At 52.2% G+C, this 16,279-nt stretch overlaps 8 protein-coding genes across 8 annotated transcripts; 4 read left to right on the top strand and 4 right to left on the bottom strand.

Annotated features, from left to right (window-relative positions):
- Positions 1–455: 455 nt before the first annotated feature.
- On the top strand, positions 456–1,652 carry ALTATR162_LOCUS8320 (uncharacterized protein; the record flags this gene model as incomplete). Its single annotated transcript, XM_043315950.1, has 1 exon — positions 456–1,652. The coding sequence occupies one exon, from the start codon at positions 456–458 to the stop codon at positions 1,650–1,652; it is 1,197 nt and encodes a 398-aa protein (XP_043171885.1).
- A 589-nt stretch (positions 1,653–2,241) lies between these two features.
- Positions 2,242–3,086, top strand: ALTATR162_LOCUS8319 (uncharacterized protein; the record flags this gene model as incomplete). The annotated part of the gene is made up of 2 exons (XM_043315949.1): positions 2,242–2,553; positions 2,607–3,086. 2 exons carry the CDS (start codon positions 2,242–2,244, stop codon positions 3,084–3,086), a joined length of 792 nt encoding a protein of 263 aa, XP_043171884.1.
- Positions 3,087–3,382: 296 nt separating this feature from the next.
- On the bottom strand, positions 3,383–5,220 carry ALTATR162_LOCUS8318 (uncharacterized protein; the record flags this gene model as incomplete). The annotated part of the gene is made up of 6 exons (XM_043315948.1): positions 3,383–3,725; positions 3,791–3,849; positions 3,958–4,148; positions 4,215–4,362; positions 4,422–4,723; positions 4,788–5,220. The coding sequence occupies 6 exons, from the start codon at positions 5,218–5,220 to the stop codon at positions 3,383–3,385; spliced, it is 1,476 nt and encodes a 491-aa protein (XP_043171883.1).
- A 602-nt stretch (positions 5,221–5,822) lies between these two features.
- On the bottom strand, positions 5,823–6,726 carry ALTATR162_LOCUS8317 (uncharacterized protein; the record flags this gene model as incomplete). The annotated part of the gene is made up of 2 exons (XM_043315947.1): positions 5,823–6,264; positions 6,323–6,726. The coding sequence occupies 2 exons, from the start codon at positions 6,724–6,726 to the stop codon at positions 5,823–5,825; spliced, it is 846 nt and encodes a 281-aa protein (XP_043171882.1).
- Positions 6,727–7,701: 975 nt separating this feature from the next.
- Positions 7,702–10,422, bottom strand: ALTATR162_LOCUS8316 (uncharacterized protein; the record flags this gene model as incomplete). Its single annotated transcript, XM_043315946.1, has 2 exons — positions 7,702–9,030; positions 9,082–10,422. 2 exons carry the CDS (start codon positions 10,420–10,422, stop codon positions 7,702–7,704), a joined length of 2,670 nt encoding a protein of 889 aa, XP_043171881.1.
- A 1,001-nt stretch (positions 10,423–11,423) lies between these two features.
- Positions 11,424–13,648, top strand: ALTATR162_LOCUS8315 (uncharacterized protein; the record flags this gene model as incomplete). Its single annotated transcript, XM_043315945.1, has 2 exons — positions 11,424–11,833; positions 11,887–13,648. The coding sequence occupies 2 exons, from the start codon at positions 11,424–11,426 to the stop codon at positions 13,646–13,648; spliced, it is 2,172 nt and encodes a 723-aa protein (XP_043171880.1).
- A 223-nt stretch (positions 13,649–13,871) lies between these two features.
- Positions 13,872–14,280, bottom strand: ALTATR162_LOCUS8314 (uncharacterized protein; the record flags this gene model as incomplete). The annotated part of the gene is made up of 2 exons (XM_043315944.1): positions 13,872–14,205; positions 14,267–14,280. The coding sequence occupies 2 exons, from the start codon at positions 14,278–14,280 to the stop codon at positions 13,872–13,874; spliced, it is 348 nt and encodes a 115-aa protein (XP_043171879.1).
- A 384-nt stretch (positions 14,281–14,664) lies between these two features.
- Positions 14,665–16,034, top strand: ALTATR162_LOCUS8313 (uncharacterized protein; the record flags this gene model as incomplete). The annotated part of the gene is made up of 2 exons (XM_043315943.1): positions 14,665–14,691; positions 14,742–16,034. 2 exons carry the CDS (start codon positions 14,665–14,667, stop codon positions 16,032–16,034), a joined length of 1,320 nt encoding a protein of 439 aa, XP_043171878.1.
- Between the last annotated feature and the right edge of the window lie 245 nt (positions 16,035–16,279).

Raw genomic sequence — 16,279 nt, 5'->3', positions numbered from 1 at the left:
CTCATCTGCCAGTTCATCTTGTGCGCCCATACTTTCGGACTTCTTCCAGCTCGTCATGAAGCTCCTCGTCTGATAGTAAGCCACCCGGCTCGCGCAATTGCTACCGGAGTCGCATCTTCTTCTTATGTGTGGTATCCGAGGCCGAAGCCTGGGTAGGAATTGTGAAACGGAAGAGAAAGACAGCTTGAACGATTTGAAATTCACATGTGTATATTGCGACCAATTCTACAATAGGCGAAGACAATTTGAGAGTCGGCGGAGATGAGTGAATGACGCTGTGAGCTATCGGACGTTTGGCTATCGGAGCTAGCGCGGGTTTACGCTCGGCCCGCAACTTTTCTTTAGCTTGTGTTTCTAGATCATCGCGACTCCGACCAACTTCACCTGCAATTGTTGCGAATAGTCGCGACCTCTGCAAACACGAGTCTGATATTCGCGACTAGAAATCTACCATCATGGATCCGCAAACAGACCTTCCCGACCTCGTCGAGGACCTAGAAGTCAACATCGACGAGCTCACGACGGCACTCGAACCTCTACTAGCAACGCCTCTGCACACGACCGCGTCATCTCTCCCACTCCTAGATAAAGCAGAGTTTTACTGCATGTCTGCATACGCCATCGAGGCGATCCTCTTCTCCGTGCTCAAGGCTTCGGGCGTCAATGCCATGGAACACGATGTCTTCAAGGAGATTGCGCGTTTGAAGCAGTACAACAGCAAGATCAAGGACATCAAGGACAGGGGCATAATGGGTAGCGCGGAAGGCCGGGCGCGATTGGACGTAGGCGCAGCGCAGAGATTCATCAAGCATGGATTGGCTGGCAACGACAGGTACGATCTGGAGAGGCAGGAGCGCATAGCAAAAGAAAAGGCGCGAGCGCACTTGAAGGCTCAGAAGATCAACAAGAAATTCGATGATGAGGGCAAAGAGATGGAATCCAAGGACGCGACGCCGAAGAAAAGGGGTGTCGACGAAGTCGATGGCCAGCAAGAGAACTCGGATAATGAGGTGCTTGAAGGTTTTGAGGAAACAGAGCCTGCGACTAAGAAAGCCCGCGTTAATTCAGCCGATGTCACGGAAATCGACTCTGAAGCCACATCGTCTAGCCAGACAACGTCAAAAAAGCAGAAGAAGGAAACAAAGGCCAAGAAGTCGAAAACGAAGAAGGAATCCAAGAAGGCTGAGAAGAAGGCAACACAAAGCCCAGAGAGCACCGACGCTGACGCCGACAACAAAGAGGACGACATGCCTTCCCTCTCCGTCGCAGCCGGCGAATCGCAACCAGAACCCGAGCCAGAAATCGACACACCACAACCTAGAAAGCGCGGTCGTCCCCCAAAGAAGGACAAGAAGACACCAAGGGCCAAACAGGATTCGGACACGATTGACGTCGCGACACCAACTCCAGACACAGATGCCGAAGCAACACCCTCAAGAGCCGAGGAGCGCGTCACAAGAAGGAGGAATACGAGGCTTTCAACGCAGAACTTGCAGGACGAGGAATCCGTGGAACCAACACCGGATCAAGCACCCAAGACACGGAGCGAGACGTTCAATGCGTTGCTTGACGGTTCGATAAGTGAGAAGCAGAAGAAAGGGAAGACTGGTGGTAGAGGAGGTAAACGGGGAGGAAAGGGAAGGGGGAAGTGATTTTATAGCAACATTACAAGCATAAGAGAAGACGCTACAGAGGTTAATTCATCGCGTATCATGCGACGTAAGAGCTTCAGAGCATGGAGAAGTCGATGCAATCACCATCTGAAGCTTTTACACGAGGTCTAGTAATTATAGGAGTATGTATTGCTCCTCTTGTCATACTGTATTCACGTTCAACCTTTGAAGAGGACATGTATGGAGGCAGGTTCTATTACATGGCAAGTTCTCTCTCGATAATGATACCCAACCTATCTCCAGGATTTTCATCTTACTCCAGTTTCAAATATAACATGGGATTTTGCAATCATCTGCCTCCATTCGTTTCACAACTTTAGAATGACGCGTCTAATTAGATTCGGTGCTCGCGTCCCGTCTTTGCATACGGAGGCTGAATACAAATTTTACGATATGTCAGCCTCGATCAACCACACCATGGACAGCAACCACTCTGAAGACAAGATATCAGCCAAAAGCTGTATACATGCACCGGTGGGCTGTTGTTTTGTTTATCTCGCAAGGTTGATAGCATTCCTCCATTCCCTTCCTTCTTCTTTGCTCACACCTCGGCCACCCCAACACCATCATGAAGAGTACTCAGAGTCTCCATCAGGAGGCTACCCAGTCTACGTTATCGGTCAAACACGAGCCAGTATCGATGGTGACACCCCTTCTCAACCCCAGCGATGCAACTCTTGCTCCACAAGGCTGGCCAACATCGCCGAGCCGCATCAAGCACCCTTCATCTACAGTGCTACTGGTTGGAGCTTTTGAAATAGCTCTATTAGCATTCTCATCATGCTTCATCATCTTTTCGTTAGTAGTCATGTCTTACGATGGCAAACCCACAAGCGAGAATTCAACGGCTACCAGCGTTCTCACGAAAGCGACTAGACATGTATGAGCCTACGCACGACATCAGAATTATCTGGAAACTGACATTATGAACAGAGTCCTACCGTCTTCCCGCTGCTCTTCGCTTCAGTCATTGGGCGAGCAACTCACGCAATACTTCTTTGGCGGCTAGAGAAGGGCGAACGCATCCAAGTCCTCGATACGTTGGCTACAAGCACATGCCTCACGAGTAAAGTTACCTCACAGATTCAACTCCGCCAGATCAGTGTCTTGAGTATGTTGCTCGTTGTTATATGGGCGCTATCACCGACTGGGGGCCAAGCATCACCCCAGCAAATGTCCACTGACATGACGTATAACACCACCTCGTTAACATTCAAACACGTCGTACCATTTGGAAATATGCTTGTATACGATATGCGCGCGTGCGATCGCTCGGCTGTAGATAACCTCTTTATCGGCGCCATGCTTACTTCTTCGAGGATTAGAGCCTCCTCACTAGATGTCTGGGGCAATGTCAAAGTACCCAGAATCGAGCACTACGAAGCTACTGTAGACACAGACAGTCAAGGATAGTACGAAAAAAGTATGGATGATGATGACTTGGCTCCCTATACGTCTTTCGTGGGTATACCTATCGTTGATGTCCAAAGCAAGGCGGACACAACCAGTTTTGACTTGAACATACAAACGTCATATTGTTGTAGTCGTTGCCGTGGATACATATCTCATATGCTTAAAACCAAACATTCAGAACTCTTGGGCGCAAGTTTCGTTTCAATTAATCAAGTCGCTAGAAAGAACCGTCCACCATTGTACACAAACGAAGACGACACACAATCCCTTTCCTTCCTTCTTTCTTTCTTCTCTCTTTAACGAGCCTTCCTCCCCCACTCCTTATCCCCTTCAATATCCCCCCTCATCTCCGGAAACGTATCGAAAAACTGTTCGTCTACCGACCAGTACTTTAGATCCCCGTGATAATGCTCAAACAGCGGACTGGGGTAATGCATGCCGGTATTCTCGTCGAGGAAGAAGGCGTCTTCAAAGGAAAACGGCCAGTCGAAGCGCAGGAAGCGCGAGTAGCAGCTTGAGAGGTCGGCACCTGCGCTGGTTTGGAAGAGTGTGGCGTGATGGTTGAGTAGGCGGGAGCGAATGGTAGGCCAGGCGAAGAAGTCGAGGGCTATGGGGTGGGAGGTTGAGGATTGTGAGAAACTGGGGATGGGGGTTATTAGAGGTTGTTGGGACAAGATAGGTAAATGGGTGGGGGTAGGTTTTACCTTGGACGAAGCCAGTCTGGTACTTTGTCTAATTCTTCTTTTGTTGCGTTGAGATAATACTAAACGTTTTTGGTTCCCAACATTAGCTTTCCTTTGCTTTGTAAACTTTCCGAAACGTTCTTTTCCCATACTTTTCATTTAGATTGGAAATAGAATGTTCAACGTACCTTGAGCAGCTTGAGACTCTTATATGCCACAGCCAACCTCTCCACATTGGGTAGATGCACAAATAGTAACTCGTCAACCTGTTTCAAAATCGTGAGCGCGGGACTCTTCGTCCATTCTGGTGATGATGAGTTGTCCCAACCATGTTTTATGCCTAGGTAGAGAAGTCCTGCTTCTGCAGTCTCGGACCGCACTAGACTATTGTTTGAGGAGGAGGAAGAAGAAGAAGAAGAAGAGCTGTTTGTGGTGCTAGGGGAACGATGATGGTAAGTGAAGACTTTGCCGAAGAGTTCGTTGCTCTTTTTCCAGACGGGACAGACGGAGGAAGGGGTTGAGGTGGCTGGGGTGTCTGGATTGCCGATGTGGAGGATAGTTGGGGATGGATAACGCCAGTTTGGGCCAAAGATCTGTAGTCAGAGGGGGTTAATAGGCAAGGGAGATAAGGCATAGGTCCAGCGAAACGTACTTCTTCCATCATGGGCGCCCAGGTTGCTGTTGCTGGTGCATTACCCCAGGGTAAGTCCTCCACCTCCCCTTCCTCTGAGCTTTCTCGGACAGGCTGGAGATCGTGCTCCATCTCGAGATGTTCATGTTGGTTTGCCAACGCCACGGGCACGTGCACGTCTGACATGACCGTCATGCCATCGAGATCGAGTGGGCGGTTTATCCTAGATGGAACAAAAGAACTCGATTGATCGACGGGTGTTGGTAGAGATGGTCTCGTCGCACTGCCATGCGACATGGCGCGCGGCTTAGGCGATCGCTGGCCTACCATCTAGAGTGAGCCATCCCATCACAAGGTCAGGGGCCAATAATAAAGAATTATGCGTACCGGCACTGGTTGCAGCAGGAGAGATGCCCCCATCGCCCCCATCGCCCCCATCGTCGGCCTGTTGTGGTCGTGGCACCGCCGTCGCGGTAGCCTTACTAGACACGCCAAAGTCGAGTCCTACCACGCTTTTGACACTATCAATTACATCTTTCAATCGTTCATTCTCCGCCCTTAAGCCATCAATTTCAGACAGTAAACTTGCGGTCGCTCCATTACGATCTTGATCTCGGAGTATCTGGATCGTTCGCTCCAGCTCTGCAATGTGCGTCTTTGTCTTTTCTCGCAGTGAGCGTTGGGCTTCGCGGTCGATGGCTCTTTTCCTCTCGCGTCGCTCCTGTTCTCCCAGACAGGAAGCACGTCGTTTCCGCTTTGCGACGGGCGCAATAGGCGTTTGAGGTGGAGGAGCTGCGTCGCTAGCTCGTCGATTCACCATGGTAGAACAAGTATGATGACAAAGCAGGTCCGTTAGTTCCTTTTCGAATCGCGCAGCTCAAGTCAGCAGTAGACGATTGGGACTCTATTCAAAATCAATGTCAATGTAACCGAGTCAATGCTAACTATCCTGGCGACGGAAGGCTCCGTTATAATCCGCCGTTGATAGCGCCTACCGAGGGATTTTCCCACAGTCGGGTCTTTGACATCGTGTTGAGTTAGCGGCATCCGGATGCCATGATGCGGGGGAAGGTGGGGTTATGGGGTAGGTAGTAGGAGTACGCATGCGATAACTACGCTTTCCCGCATCCTGTACTAACTCCACTGGGTTTGGTAAGACAGCCTCATAAAGCTTGGTGCGGGATTATTGGCCAAGGAGATCAGAGACACGCCGATCGACGTCGTGTACCAGGGAAAGCGTTGCCGAAGCTTGCCATTGCATGCTACCACGGACGAAGTTTCGTCCTTGTGAGAGATCATTTAGCCACGGGCAACAAAGACACAACACCAGAATGATGTGAGAATATTGCAAGTGGCAGATGACAAACCGTGCACTGCGCAAATGTGTAAATTTAGCTGGCCTGATGTCTAGCAATCCCACCTCTACAGCTTAGAGGGTCGCCAAATCGGTTTGCGCTTCTCAGCAAAAGCCTTGAGCCCCTCGAGCGCGTTCTCACCCGCGTTCAACCCGTGATTATACTGCTCAATCGTCAACTGCGTAGCCCGCTCCACACTGCCAGTTTCCCAAGCCTCTTTCAAAGCCGCTCGTGTGACAATTGCCGAATCGGGTGAGATGGCTGCGATTTCATTCGCCAACTTCAACGCCTCTTCCACCACAGTATCTTGGGACGGCGATATGCGGTTTACGAGGTTGAGCTCTTTGGCTCTTTGTGCGGTGATGGGCCGGCCCGTCAACGCCATTTCAGATGCGACGGGTAAGCCTACATTGCGGACGAGACGTGGTGGACCCCCTGCACCAGCGAAGATGCCGCGAAGAGCTTCTGGAAGGCCGAATGTCGCGTGTGGTGCTGCTACCACCATGTCACTGTAAACTCGTCAACAAAACATAATCCCTGTCCCCAAGAAGAGAAAGCAGGGCTTACCAGCCAAGAACAATCTCAAACCCTCCGCCCAGCGCAAATCCATTAACAGCAGCAATAACCGGCTTTTTCCCCATCCTCCTACTCAGCCCTCCAAATCCGCTTAATGGATGTCTCATCAAGCCAGGACTTGCTTTCAGCTCCCCACTCCTAATCTTGCCGAGTTGAATCAGATCTTGACCTGCGCAGAAACTCTTCTTGCCAGCTCCTGTGACAATGGCAACGCGTAGATTAGGCTCGTGATCGAACCAGTCGAATACCAGGCCCATTTCGAGGTGGCCTTCAAAGGGAATGGAATTCATTTGTCTTTCGCGATTAATCGTGACGAGGAGCACATAGTCGGCTGGGTAGGAGAGTAAGACGTGCGAGGTGGGAGGTGGTGCTGTTTGGGGTTGGATGGATGACATGTTGGGCAGGACAGCGGCGCGTTGATAAAGATTTGTCGAGCAAGATTGCACTCGTTGTCGTCGTCGCTGTTCGATAAAGAATTGAAATATACAGGTAGCTTAGAGCCCCGAGAGTGGCATAAAATGTTACATGGTCGCCGATAGAAGGATGATAGGTAAGCTTGCGCGCGTTGAGCCGAGGTATCTTCCCCGCGTAACGCTAATGCGGCCACGTTGGATGGCCTCGTGTGTATTGCTCAATCACCATTGTCACCCAGCCCAATGCAGACATCCTATCGTATGGGACTGATAACAAACCTCCTCCATTACAATTTCAGGCGACATCAATGGAAGAGCCGGCCATAACAGTCTGGAGCCTTCATCTCCGTTTCCGTCATCTTATACTATTCCACTCGGTCATGGATCGCTTTCATTGATACTTCTGCTTATCGTGCTATGAGATGTAAAGATTCACGATTGGCCTCGCTCACAAAAGCATTCCACTACACACCCACCTCTTACCTTGGTCCTGCACCATACCTGCACTTTCACGTACGCCCGTGGCACAAACGACATTAAGACCCGCCAATTACCTAGTTCCATCATACTGGTTCTTTTAAGTTGCACAAGACCCACACGTACGTTTTCTTCTAAGCATTCACCAGACTCTCGGAGTGATCACAAGCGGCTCAATATATCGAGCACAGAAAGAGGAAAATAGAGGTAAATGTTGAATTGTTTTATTATTCCGTCGTATCCTAGACACCCGCCTCAAGGGTATCACAGCGACGTGACGTTACTCCTACTCCTTTTCGTATACCGCGCAGACGCGATGCATGTGTTCCACACGTCGTTGGCATAAATATCGTGACCATTTATTTTCCAGGTCGTAGATGCTGCAGTTAACTTTTGTGTTGACATGACAAAGTGGCTCACGTGTGAACGCTTGTTCATCATACCCACCTAGCTAGCCCATTCGCTACATGTTTTTTTTGTTCAAGTCTCCATACGCTGGTAGAACAAGATGTACGCCACCTTATTGTCGCGCACGTTCTCCTTGGGCAGTGGTGTCCTCCTACCCCCCGAGTTAGGGGTCGCCGCACCGTTGACGACGCCGGTCCACTTCTTGATGCCGTCCTTTTGCTTCTCCGTCCCGTTGACCTGGTTCCAACCTCCCTTGTCAGTTTCCTCCTCTTCCATGTCAATCTGGGCGAAGAAGTTTTTGCTCTTCCCAGCATCATTCTTGTGCTGCTCGAGAGCGGCAGCTAGGACCTTGGGATCCTCTTCGGCGCCGCCTTCTGCGACTTCTGCTGCGCGGATACGACGAATAATGGTGTCATCCATACGGATCCATTCCTTGCCCTCTTGTCGTCGAAGGTCCACGGTGTAGTGGCCACCACTCGCGTTCTTACCATGGTGGTACACAACGCCAGTGAGCCTGTAGCGCGGGAAGCCTCCCTGAGCCTGGTAGCTGCCTCGTTTGTGTGGCGGGAAAACCTCCTTGGGAAGCTCTAGCTCCAAGGGGTACCCAATCTTCTTCCAAATCTTTTGAGGTCCCTTTTCGTCGTAGTGGAAGCGCTTCAGATGGAGTATCAAGACTGGGGGGAGGGTCTCGATGTGTACTTGCTTCGTAGAGGCCTTGGCCCCCCGAGCCGCACCGTCCAATGTCTCCAGACGTGTCAGATTCTTTAGAGCATCAGAGATATTATTGATGTTGGGCTCGCCAATATCAAGTTGAAGCGGTTGGTACGGTTCTAGCGTGACGGAAGCCTTCTCGCCCGGCCTCTTATATTCTGACCGCAGCTTACCACCAAAGATCTTCGTGATAGGGCTCTCGATGTCAATGGCACCAGAGTTCTGTGTGATAGCGGTTTTCTGCTTGTGTCCGACTTCTTCCCAGCCACCATCAATGGACCCTGAGCGCTCAGTCTTGGGGGATGTGACGGTGTCTGCGGACTGGCTTTGCCTCCCACTCTTGATGATGTGCACGCACTCGTCGTGCAGTCCAGCAAGCAAGAACCCTAGGAACTCCTCGGCATCTTCTTGTTGACCCCTCTTCATGTTATCGAAGCGAGGCAGACGCTTAATGACGTCGTAAACGTACTCGGGCGTAAGTGGGTCTCCGTACTGCTCCAGCTCGTTACCCTTCAACCGGAGTCGGAGTTGATCGACGTTATCCGCAGAGTCGATAAGTCGAAAATCGCGTAGAAACATGATCATGGCGTCAACGAGAGGTGTCTCAGATTTGAAGCTATGGGCAGCGCGCTTCGCAACCTGATCGAGGAAGTCGTAGAAAGGAACGCAAAATAGAAGTACTTGGAGAATCTGGATGGAATGTCAGCAGAAGACGGAGGGCGATAACAGATCAAAACTCACAGAATTCATATAACAGAGGTTGCCCGTGTTTACTAGACCACGAGGCTCGATAAAGGAAACCTTTTTCCCTGAATCGACTGAGAAAGATGCCAGAATATCGGCGAGTGTGGTGTTCTTTGGCACTACTGGACCGTTGGGAGCAGCAACAGCGCCGTTGGGTACAGGGGCTGGCTGTGCCGCGGCGGGAGCATTCTTCGCTCTAAGCAACTCTGCCCATGACTTCGGTGCTGCCGGCTTAGGCGGAGATGCCTTTGGTGTTTCTTCAGCATTTGCGCCCGTGTCTGGTGTCGTTACAACTGCGTCTTCAGCCTGGATCGACTCCTTGTGAGTCGCGGCAGGCGACTTGACCGACTGTTGTGTAGTAGAAGCCGCACTTGGTGCTTTTGCGGATTTGACAGGAATGCGGGGTACGGCAGGAATCGTGGTGTTGCGGGCGTGTTTCTTGACAGCAGCTGAGGGCTGCGCAGGCGATTGCATAGCGGATGGTGTTGTGGTAGACGGTGTGGTAGATTGCGCCAAATCGGCTTCCGAAGGCGGATGTGAGGTAGACGGGGTATCGACTTCAGCGTCAGAGGGTCCCGCAATGGTCGAAGCCTGCGACTCTTCTGGTTCTTCAGTTGGAGTCAAATCACCCTCAGTGTCATGCCCAGATTCCTTCGTGTCATGCTCGTCCACAGCCTGCTCGCGTGAGGGGAGTGCCAAAGCCTGCTCTTCGGTAGACACCGGAGCTCTTCGCCTTCTCCGCCCTCGCGCAGCGCGCGCAGGGAAGTCCGAGTCAGGGACGGATAGCCAGGGAAGAGGCGGATAGAAGGGCTTGAATGCGATGGATTGTGGGGTGGTCGGAGCTGCTTGAGTAGACTTTGACTCAGCAACCGGGGGAGAGCTGTCGACAGTGGTGCTTGTCTGCGGGGTCGAAGAGGTCATTTGAGCATGTGACTGGAGTGAAGCTGTGGACGGCGCCGATTGGGGAGTGGGCATACGAGGAGCAGGCGGAGTGCGCGAATGGACAATAGGCGGCGTTTGACCCATGGCGCGATTGACTGGGGGTGCCATGTGCAGGTGCGAAGTAACTACCACGGGCGACGCATGAGGTTGAGGCTGAAACTGACGCGGAGGCATGGCGTACTGCGGCGGGGGCGGCGGTGGTTGCTGATACGGGTACCATTGCTGCTGCATAGGCTGCATGTGTTGGGGATAGCCGTGGGGAGGGCCATACTGCTGGAGGTGGTGGTAAGGGGCGGCATAGGGGTTGTGATGGACGGGCGAGTGTGTCTGGGGCGGGATATGGTGGTGGTAGTACTGCTGCTCTTGCCTTCTACCAGGCATATAAGGGCCGGGCATCATGAGCGGTAGACGCGGTGTTGCCTCCACAGTCGGCGCCGGCTGGAGACCAAGCAGCCAACTTGTGAGGCAACGAGGAGAGTGCGAGAAGGCGACGAGCTGCTATATGCCAGCGATGGCGCCCGGCGTGATGGGAATGGGCGACAATGCGGCGTAGAGATATTCGCGGATAATTATTTGGATGATGCGGTGCAGGGTCGCGCGACGGCTGTAGGCGAGGAGGGTTGAGGTGTGGATGGGCGAATAGACGACCGCGGGGTCATGGTATCAGGATGACATGAGCGCAGCAGAGGCTGCCCGCGAAGGAAAGACGTCGAGTGCAGAGGGTGAATGGAGATGAGGTTGTAGAAGAAGTCCTAAGCCGATCCGAAAGGGCAATCGCAACCGTCTGTGCGGAGACCCTGTCGTCAGAGATGGATGCTAAGGTTTACACCAGAACACCACCGAGATATTTGCTGTCCTGTATAGCCTATGTCTTGGGTTGATTGTAGTCGCGGACGAATGACCTTCCTTCGCAATGCACGCTTCGCTGTAGAGCACTTGTCTCAGACGTAGTAGGTGGGCGAGTTGGACCGCAAACCGCATGAACACGTGATCCGAAGTCGTCATGTCCATTACCTAGGCTGTCAATCGCCACTCCATCTTCTGATTCCTGTCCCCTCCAAGTCACCCTCTTGGGGACGCCAACATTCGCAGTTACACACTACAACACCCACATTACCTCTCCCCTTCTGGTTTCCTCTCCTCGCTGTCTTGACGTTCGTTCTATCAGTACCCGGAATCCCCTCTCGCGTTGCAGCCAAGCCGGACATCAGCCAGTATTGCGACAGAGCAGTATACGTAGTAGCTGAACAGACGGCTTCTCTTACCTGTCGTTGGAGACGCTCAGTCCTGCATCTGTTACCCTGGTCGTAGTTGCGGTTTTTCTCGCCAAAACAGAAACCCTCGCAGAACGTCGTCATCGTCATCGACGCGCTATCGTGAGCCCTTAGCTGGGAGTCATGTCTAGCAACCCACCCACCGCGTCCTCGTCCAAGGCTTCCGCACTTTCTGGACCCGCTTCACCCGCCCAGAACCAGACTCCATCCATCAGTACCAGTAGCTTCTTTGCGCAGCCGCGGGGTAGTGGCGCGCCGGCGCGATCATCACCCACTCCTCGGAATACGCAGCAGCAGAAGAAGCAGCACAAAGGCTCCAAGCGATTCAGGCAGACGGACGAGGATGCTATTGTCGAGTCTCTCGCCATGCGTCCATTCAATAATCGCAAAGGGCAGACGTCCATTACCCACCTTATGAACTTTAGTCTGCCGCCACGCCCAACCAACCACCAGTCGCATGGTTATGGAAGGAACTATCGGCGCAACCCGACCTGGGGTCTTGGCTCGGGCTACCATGCCGTCGACAAGGCCAGGTGAGTTTCAACGGCAGGAGAACCCCACGGAGTGCGCAACTAACATGATGTAGATATGTACACGCCAACTACCGCTTCATCGTAGACCCGCGCGGCGACTATCGTGCCCAAAGCGTCGATGCTGATATTCACCTAGACTGGAATAACGTCCTGCAGATATTGGCATCCGAGCTTTCACAAGAGGCCTCTTGCCCTATTTGCCTTGGGACTCCGGTAGCCCCGAGGATGGCCAGATGTGGTCATATCTTCTGTCTCCCATGTCTCATCCGCTACATGCATTCCGAAGACGAAGGCAAGGCCCCAGAGAAGAAGGCACGTTCGAAGAAGTGTCCGCTGTGCTTCGACACCATATACGCGTCCGAAACTAGACCAGTGCGCTGGTACACAGGACAGGAGGGTGAGCCTCCCCGAGAGGGAGGCGACGTAGTTCTTCGCCTGGTGGTTAGATCCGCTGGAAGCACACTGGCTATGCCCCGCGATGGAGCGGATGCTTTGAGTAAAGACGAAGATATCCCCTGGTACCATGCCGCCGAGGTCACCGACTATGCCCGCGTAATGCGAGGCGGGGAGGACTACATGTTAGAACAACTCGATCAGGAGATTTTGAAGCTGGAGCAGCAAGGAAAAGAAGATCAGGTTATGTTTGCCGAAGACAGCATGGAGTGGACGAAGAAAGCGATCAAGAATATACGAGATGCGAAAGAGAAGTTGAAAGGAATCGGAAACCCTCCGGAAGAACCAGCCAAACCTGCGGAACCGAAGGTGAAGAGGGCGCCAATCGTGTTCGACGAGGGTGCCGCACCAGAGATGTATACAATGCAGAACGCTTCCAAGTCTGGCCAAGATTTCACCCCAACACCAAACATCTCCGAGGTTGGCACCAGTCAAAGTAAGGACAGAACGGTGTCCATGTCATCACACTCTTCCGCAGCAAGTCATGGGATATCTCTTACACTTGCAGAGCTTCGCAATCGACAGCAACATGAGCACCACAAGACGCCGTCCGAGTATTTCTTTTACCAGGCGTTATTGCATTACTATTTATCGCCACTAGACATTCGCATTCTAAAAGCGGCTTTCGGCAACTTTGCATCTTTTCCTTCAACGATCCTTCCTCGCGTTGAGCATGTATCTACAGGCCATGTAGTCGATGATGAATTACGGAAGCGCACAAAATACCTGGCGCATCTACCATATGGCTGCGAGGTTGGTTTCCTTGAGTGCGATTGGACCGACACTGTCGCCCCGGAAGTATTGGAGCGCTTCAGACCTGAGATTGAGAGGAGGCGAAAGAAGCACACCGAGAAAGAGACTAAGGAGGAGAAGGCACGACAACGCGCAGAGAAGGCCGAGTACGCCGAGTTCGCTTCTGCGCGCAGAAGGCGTCCGAGCATGACCGAAAGGTTCTCTGCCGACGACTTCCAGCCTTTGGCATCAGGAAGCATGTCGGACGCACCGCCGGTCTTGGATGGAGACAACCCTTCAACGTCGCCGCCCTGGCCACAGCGCCGTGGCGATGGTTTCGCTTCGTTGGCTTCTCCTTCGTCAAGCCCGTCAGCGCCGCGGACTGTATGGGGCACTGCAGTAGTTGCTGGCACATCTCCAGTCTTCGGACCACAGGATCATCATGATGGCGATGATGGATGGCTCCAGGATTGGGAGAAGGATTTGCTTGCCGAGGAAGACATGATCGCTCAAGCACAGGCCATGTCTTTGGGCGAAAGCGAAGAAGCTCCGAAGAAGCAGCCTGGTGGGAAGAAGAAGAAGGGAAAGAAGATCACTTTGATGAGTACTAATGTAAGGAGGGGAGCATAGTTAGTTTCGTTAGCATCACTGAGTAGCATGGCGCGAAAGGGAGCAATGAAAGTATTTTTTTTATATGGATGATGCTGTGGTTCCCAGAGACTGATGCATTGGTAGTGGGTAGTTGGACATGTGCCTATTAAAACTATCCGATCACTCAAACTCAGCCCTGATGATGCACCTCCATTCGCAACACACATAGAAACATGCAACGCCTCACAACCGCGCATCTTCCCTAAATCATACAAGCACCACACGCCGCCGACCCACCCATCTTAATTGGCGGCCTCGAATCTCTCGCTTGCGCTACTCTCCCGACATCTCTACCTCCTCCTCCTCCTCGACTTCCCGCCCCAGGCCCAGCATTCCCCCGTCCATGCATACTGCCTTGGTAACTATCCGGTGCCGGTGGTGTGGCTGCCGGCCGGTAGAAGGAATTGTTGCCTGGTGCGCGATAAGGTGAGCCTCGTGCGGCGGCCCAGGTATCGAGGGAGAAGAGCGTAGTGAGGTAGAGAGCGAGGAAGGTGAAGAGTGTGGATGTCGTGGATGTTATAAGGGAGGTAGGAGACCTAGAGAGCCAGGTTGTTAGTGGGTTGGTGGATGCGAGTGATGGGGGTGGGGTGCATGTACTTGTGGCCTTCCATGTTGGAAGGTTTATGCTGTTCAAGCAACACGGTTCGATAAAAGTGGCTTATGCGACTGCGACAGTGGGGAGAGAGGAAAGGATGCGTCAAGGTGGGAGAGTCAGTATTGTGGTCAAGTCGCGCTGTCACAGTTGCCTGCGCGGCATTGCGGCAGGTCGCCTTAGGGCTGACGATGGCAGGGATGCGCGGGTGGATCTCGTGGATCGCGCTAATGCAGGACAAAAAGTAGCTGGCGAGCTTCGATATCTGCGACTTTCACCTCAACATCATATCACCCGCCTACTCACATCTTCCTGCGATTACATAAGTGATTGAAGAGGCCTACCGTGCGATCATTGTTACGACACCACCGACAGGAAGGCGACCGATCAGAACAAGAAAAAGATGGGACATTCCAACGATGATAGCAAAGTACGTTGTGTCAGAGTTCTAGGCAAAACTAAATCCTGACGTCGTGATAGAAACGCAAAGCGTCGGCATCTGTTGTCATTCATCAAAATTCTTACGACAACGCCAGTCCTACCAAGAAGAGAAAAGGCGAAGTGCAAGAACAACACGTAGAAGACATTGACACTTCAAAACCTACCGCCATCTTCAACCCAACCAAAGGCCGCGACTGGACCGTCACTATTGCCTTACCCGGTAGCTGGACTCTCAATGCTAAGAAGCCTGATCACAAGACCATTCAAGTTGGACGAATCGCACGCGCAGCTGCCATCTATTGTGTCGATGAAATCGTAGTATTCGACGATGACCCAAGCAATGTCGATGCTAGAGTCGTTGATCCAAAGTACATCCGCAAAGGACGCACTAAGCAACAAGTTCTTGACTCCATCATGGAACACGACGAAGCTTGGCAGAATCCAGACCAATTCCTCTACCACTTGTTGTCTTATGCTGAGTGCCCTCCTCATCTAAGGTATGACGCCGAGGATCCCCGGATGAGCATTTTCAAGGAACATCAGAATCTGAAATGGGTCGGTAATCTGCCGAGTATGGATATGCCGCATCATCTTCGAAGTCACGAGTGGTGTCGGTATCGCGAAGGCGTACTCGTCGGTCCTGCACCTCCACCCACTTCATCTACAACCAAGAGCAAGAAAATAAAGAAGTCTCTGTCAGACGACCAAGAGTACGCATACGTGAAATGCGGTCTGCCATACCCAATCCGTGTTCCTGTACCCAAAGAAGCCCCTGTTGAACAAGGCATGCGCACAACCGTCCGCTTTACAAACGCCGATCAACCGCCCAACTGGCCCCACCTATCCCAGCAAGAATGTGACAACCTGGATGCTACCGCGTGTGCGGCCAGCGTGCCCCGCGAAGAAGGAGGTTACTACTGGGGCTACACAGTCCGACGCGCCCCATCACTCAGCGCTGTATTTTCCGAATGTGAATACCCAGACGGCTACGACATGTCCATTGGAACATCTGAACGCGGTCAATCCGTCTACTCGCTCTTCTCCGGCACCAGCAACAAATCTGAATCGTCCACAGCAACAACAGCCAAGGCTCCGAATTCCTTCAAACACCTCCTCATCGTATTCGGCGGCCAGGCGGGCATAGAACCAGCTGTCGCCAATGACCCTGTTCTCGTGGCAAAGGGACTGGATAAGTCGATGGCGAGTGAGCTTTTTGATGCTTGGGTTAATTTGGTGCCGAGACAGGGAAGTAGGACGATTAGAACTGAGGAGGCTGTTACTATTGGGCTTGCGGCGTTGAAGCCTTGGGTTGATGAGATGTATGATGAGTAGGTTGGAGGGTTATATGGTACTGCTAGCTTTGAGTCAACAGGTGGGTATGCTACTAGTTTGAGGGATGCTATGTCTGTGTAGGTTGGCTGACATCGTTTCTGTATGTGTGTGGGAAAAATTGATGTAAATTGCCCAACAACGCGTCATCAATCTATCTCATTCGTTTTAATGGTTGATATATGAACATCACTGGCAGCCTGTACCTCGCCCATCATATTCTTCTTTCGTACCTTGGACGTTATCTG

This window comes from Alternaria atra (assembly GCF_907166805.1).
Source record: "Alternaria atra isolate CS162 genome assembly, contig: 29, whole genome shotgun sequence".
Lineage (NCBI taxonomy): Eukaryota > Fungi > Ascomycota > Dothideomycetes > Pleosporales > Pleosporaceae > Alternaria > Alternaria atra.
This window is presented reverse-complemented; position numbering and strand designations above follow the sequence as displayed.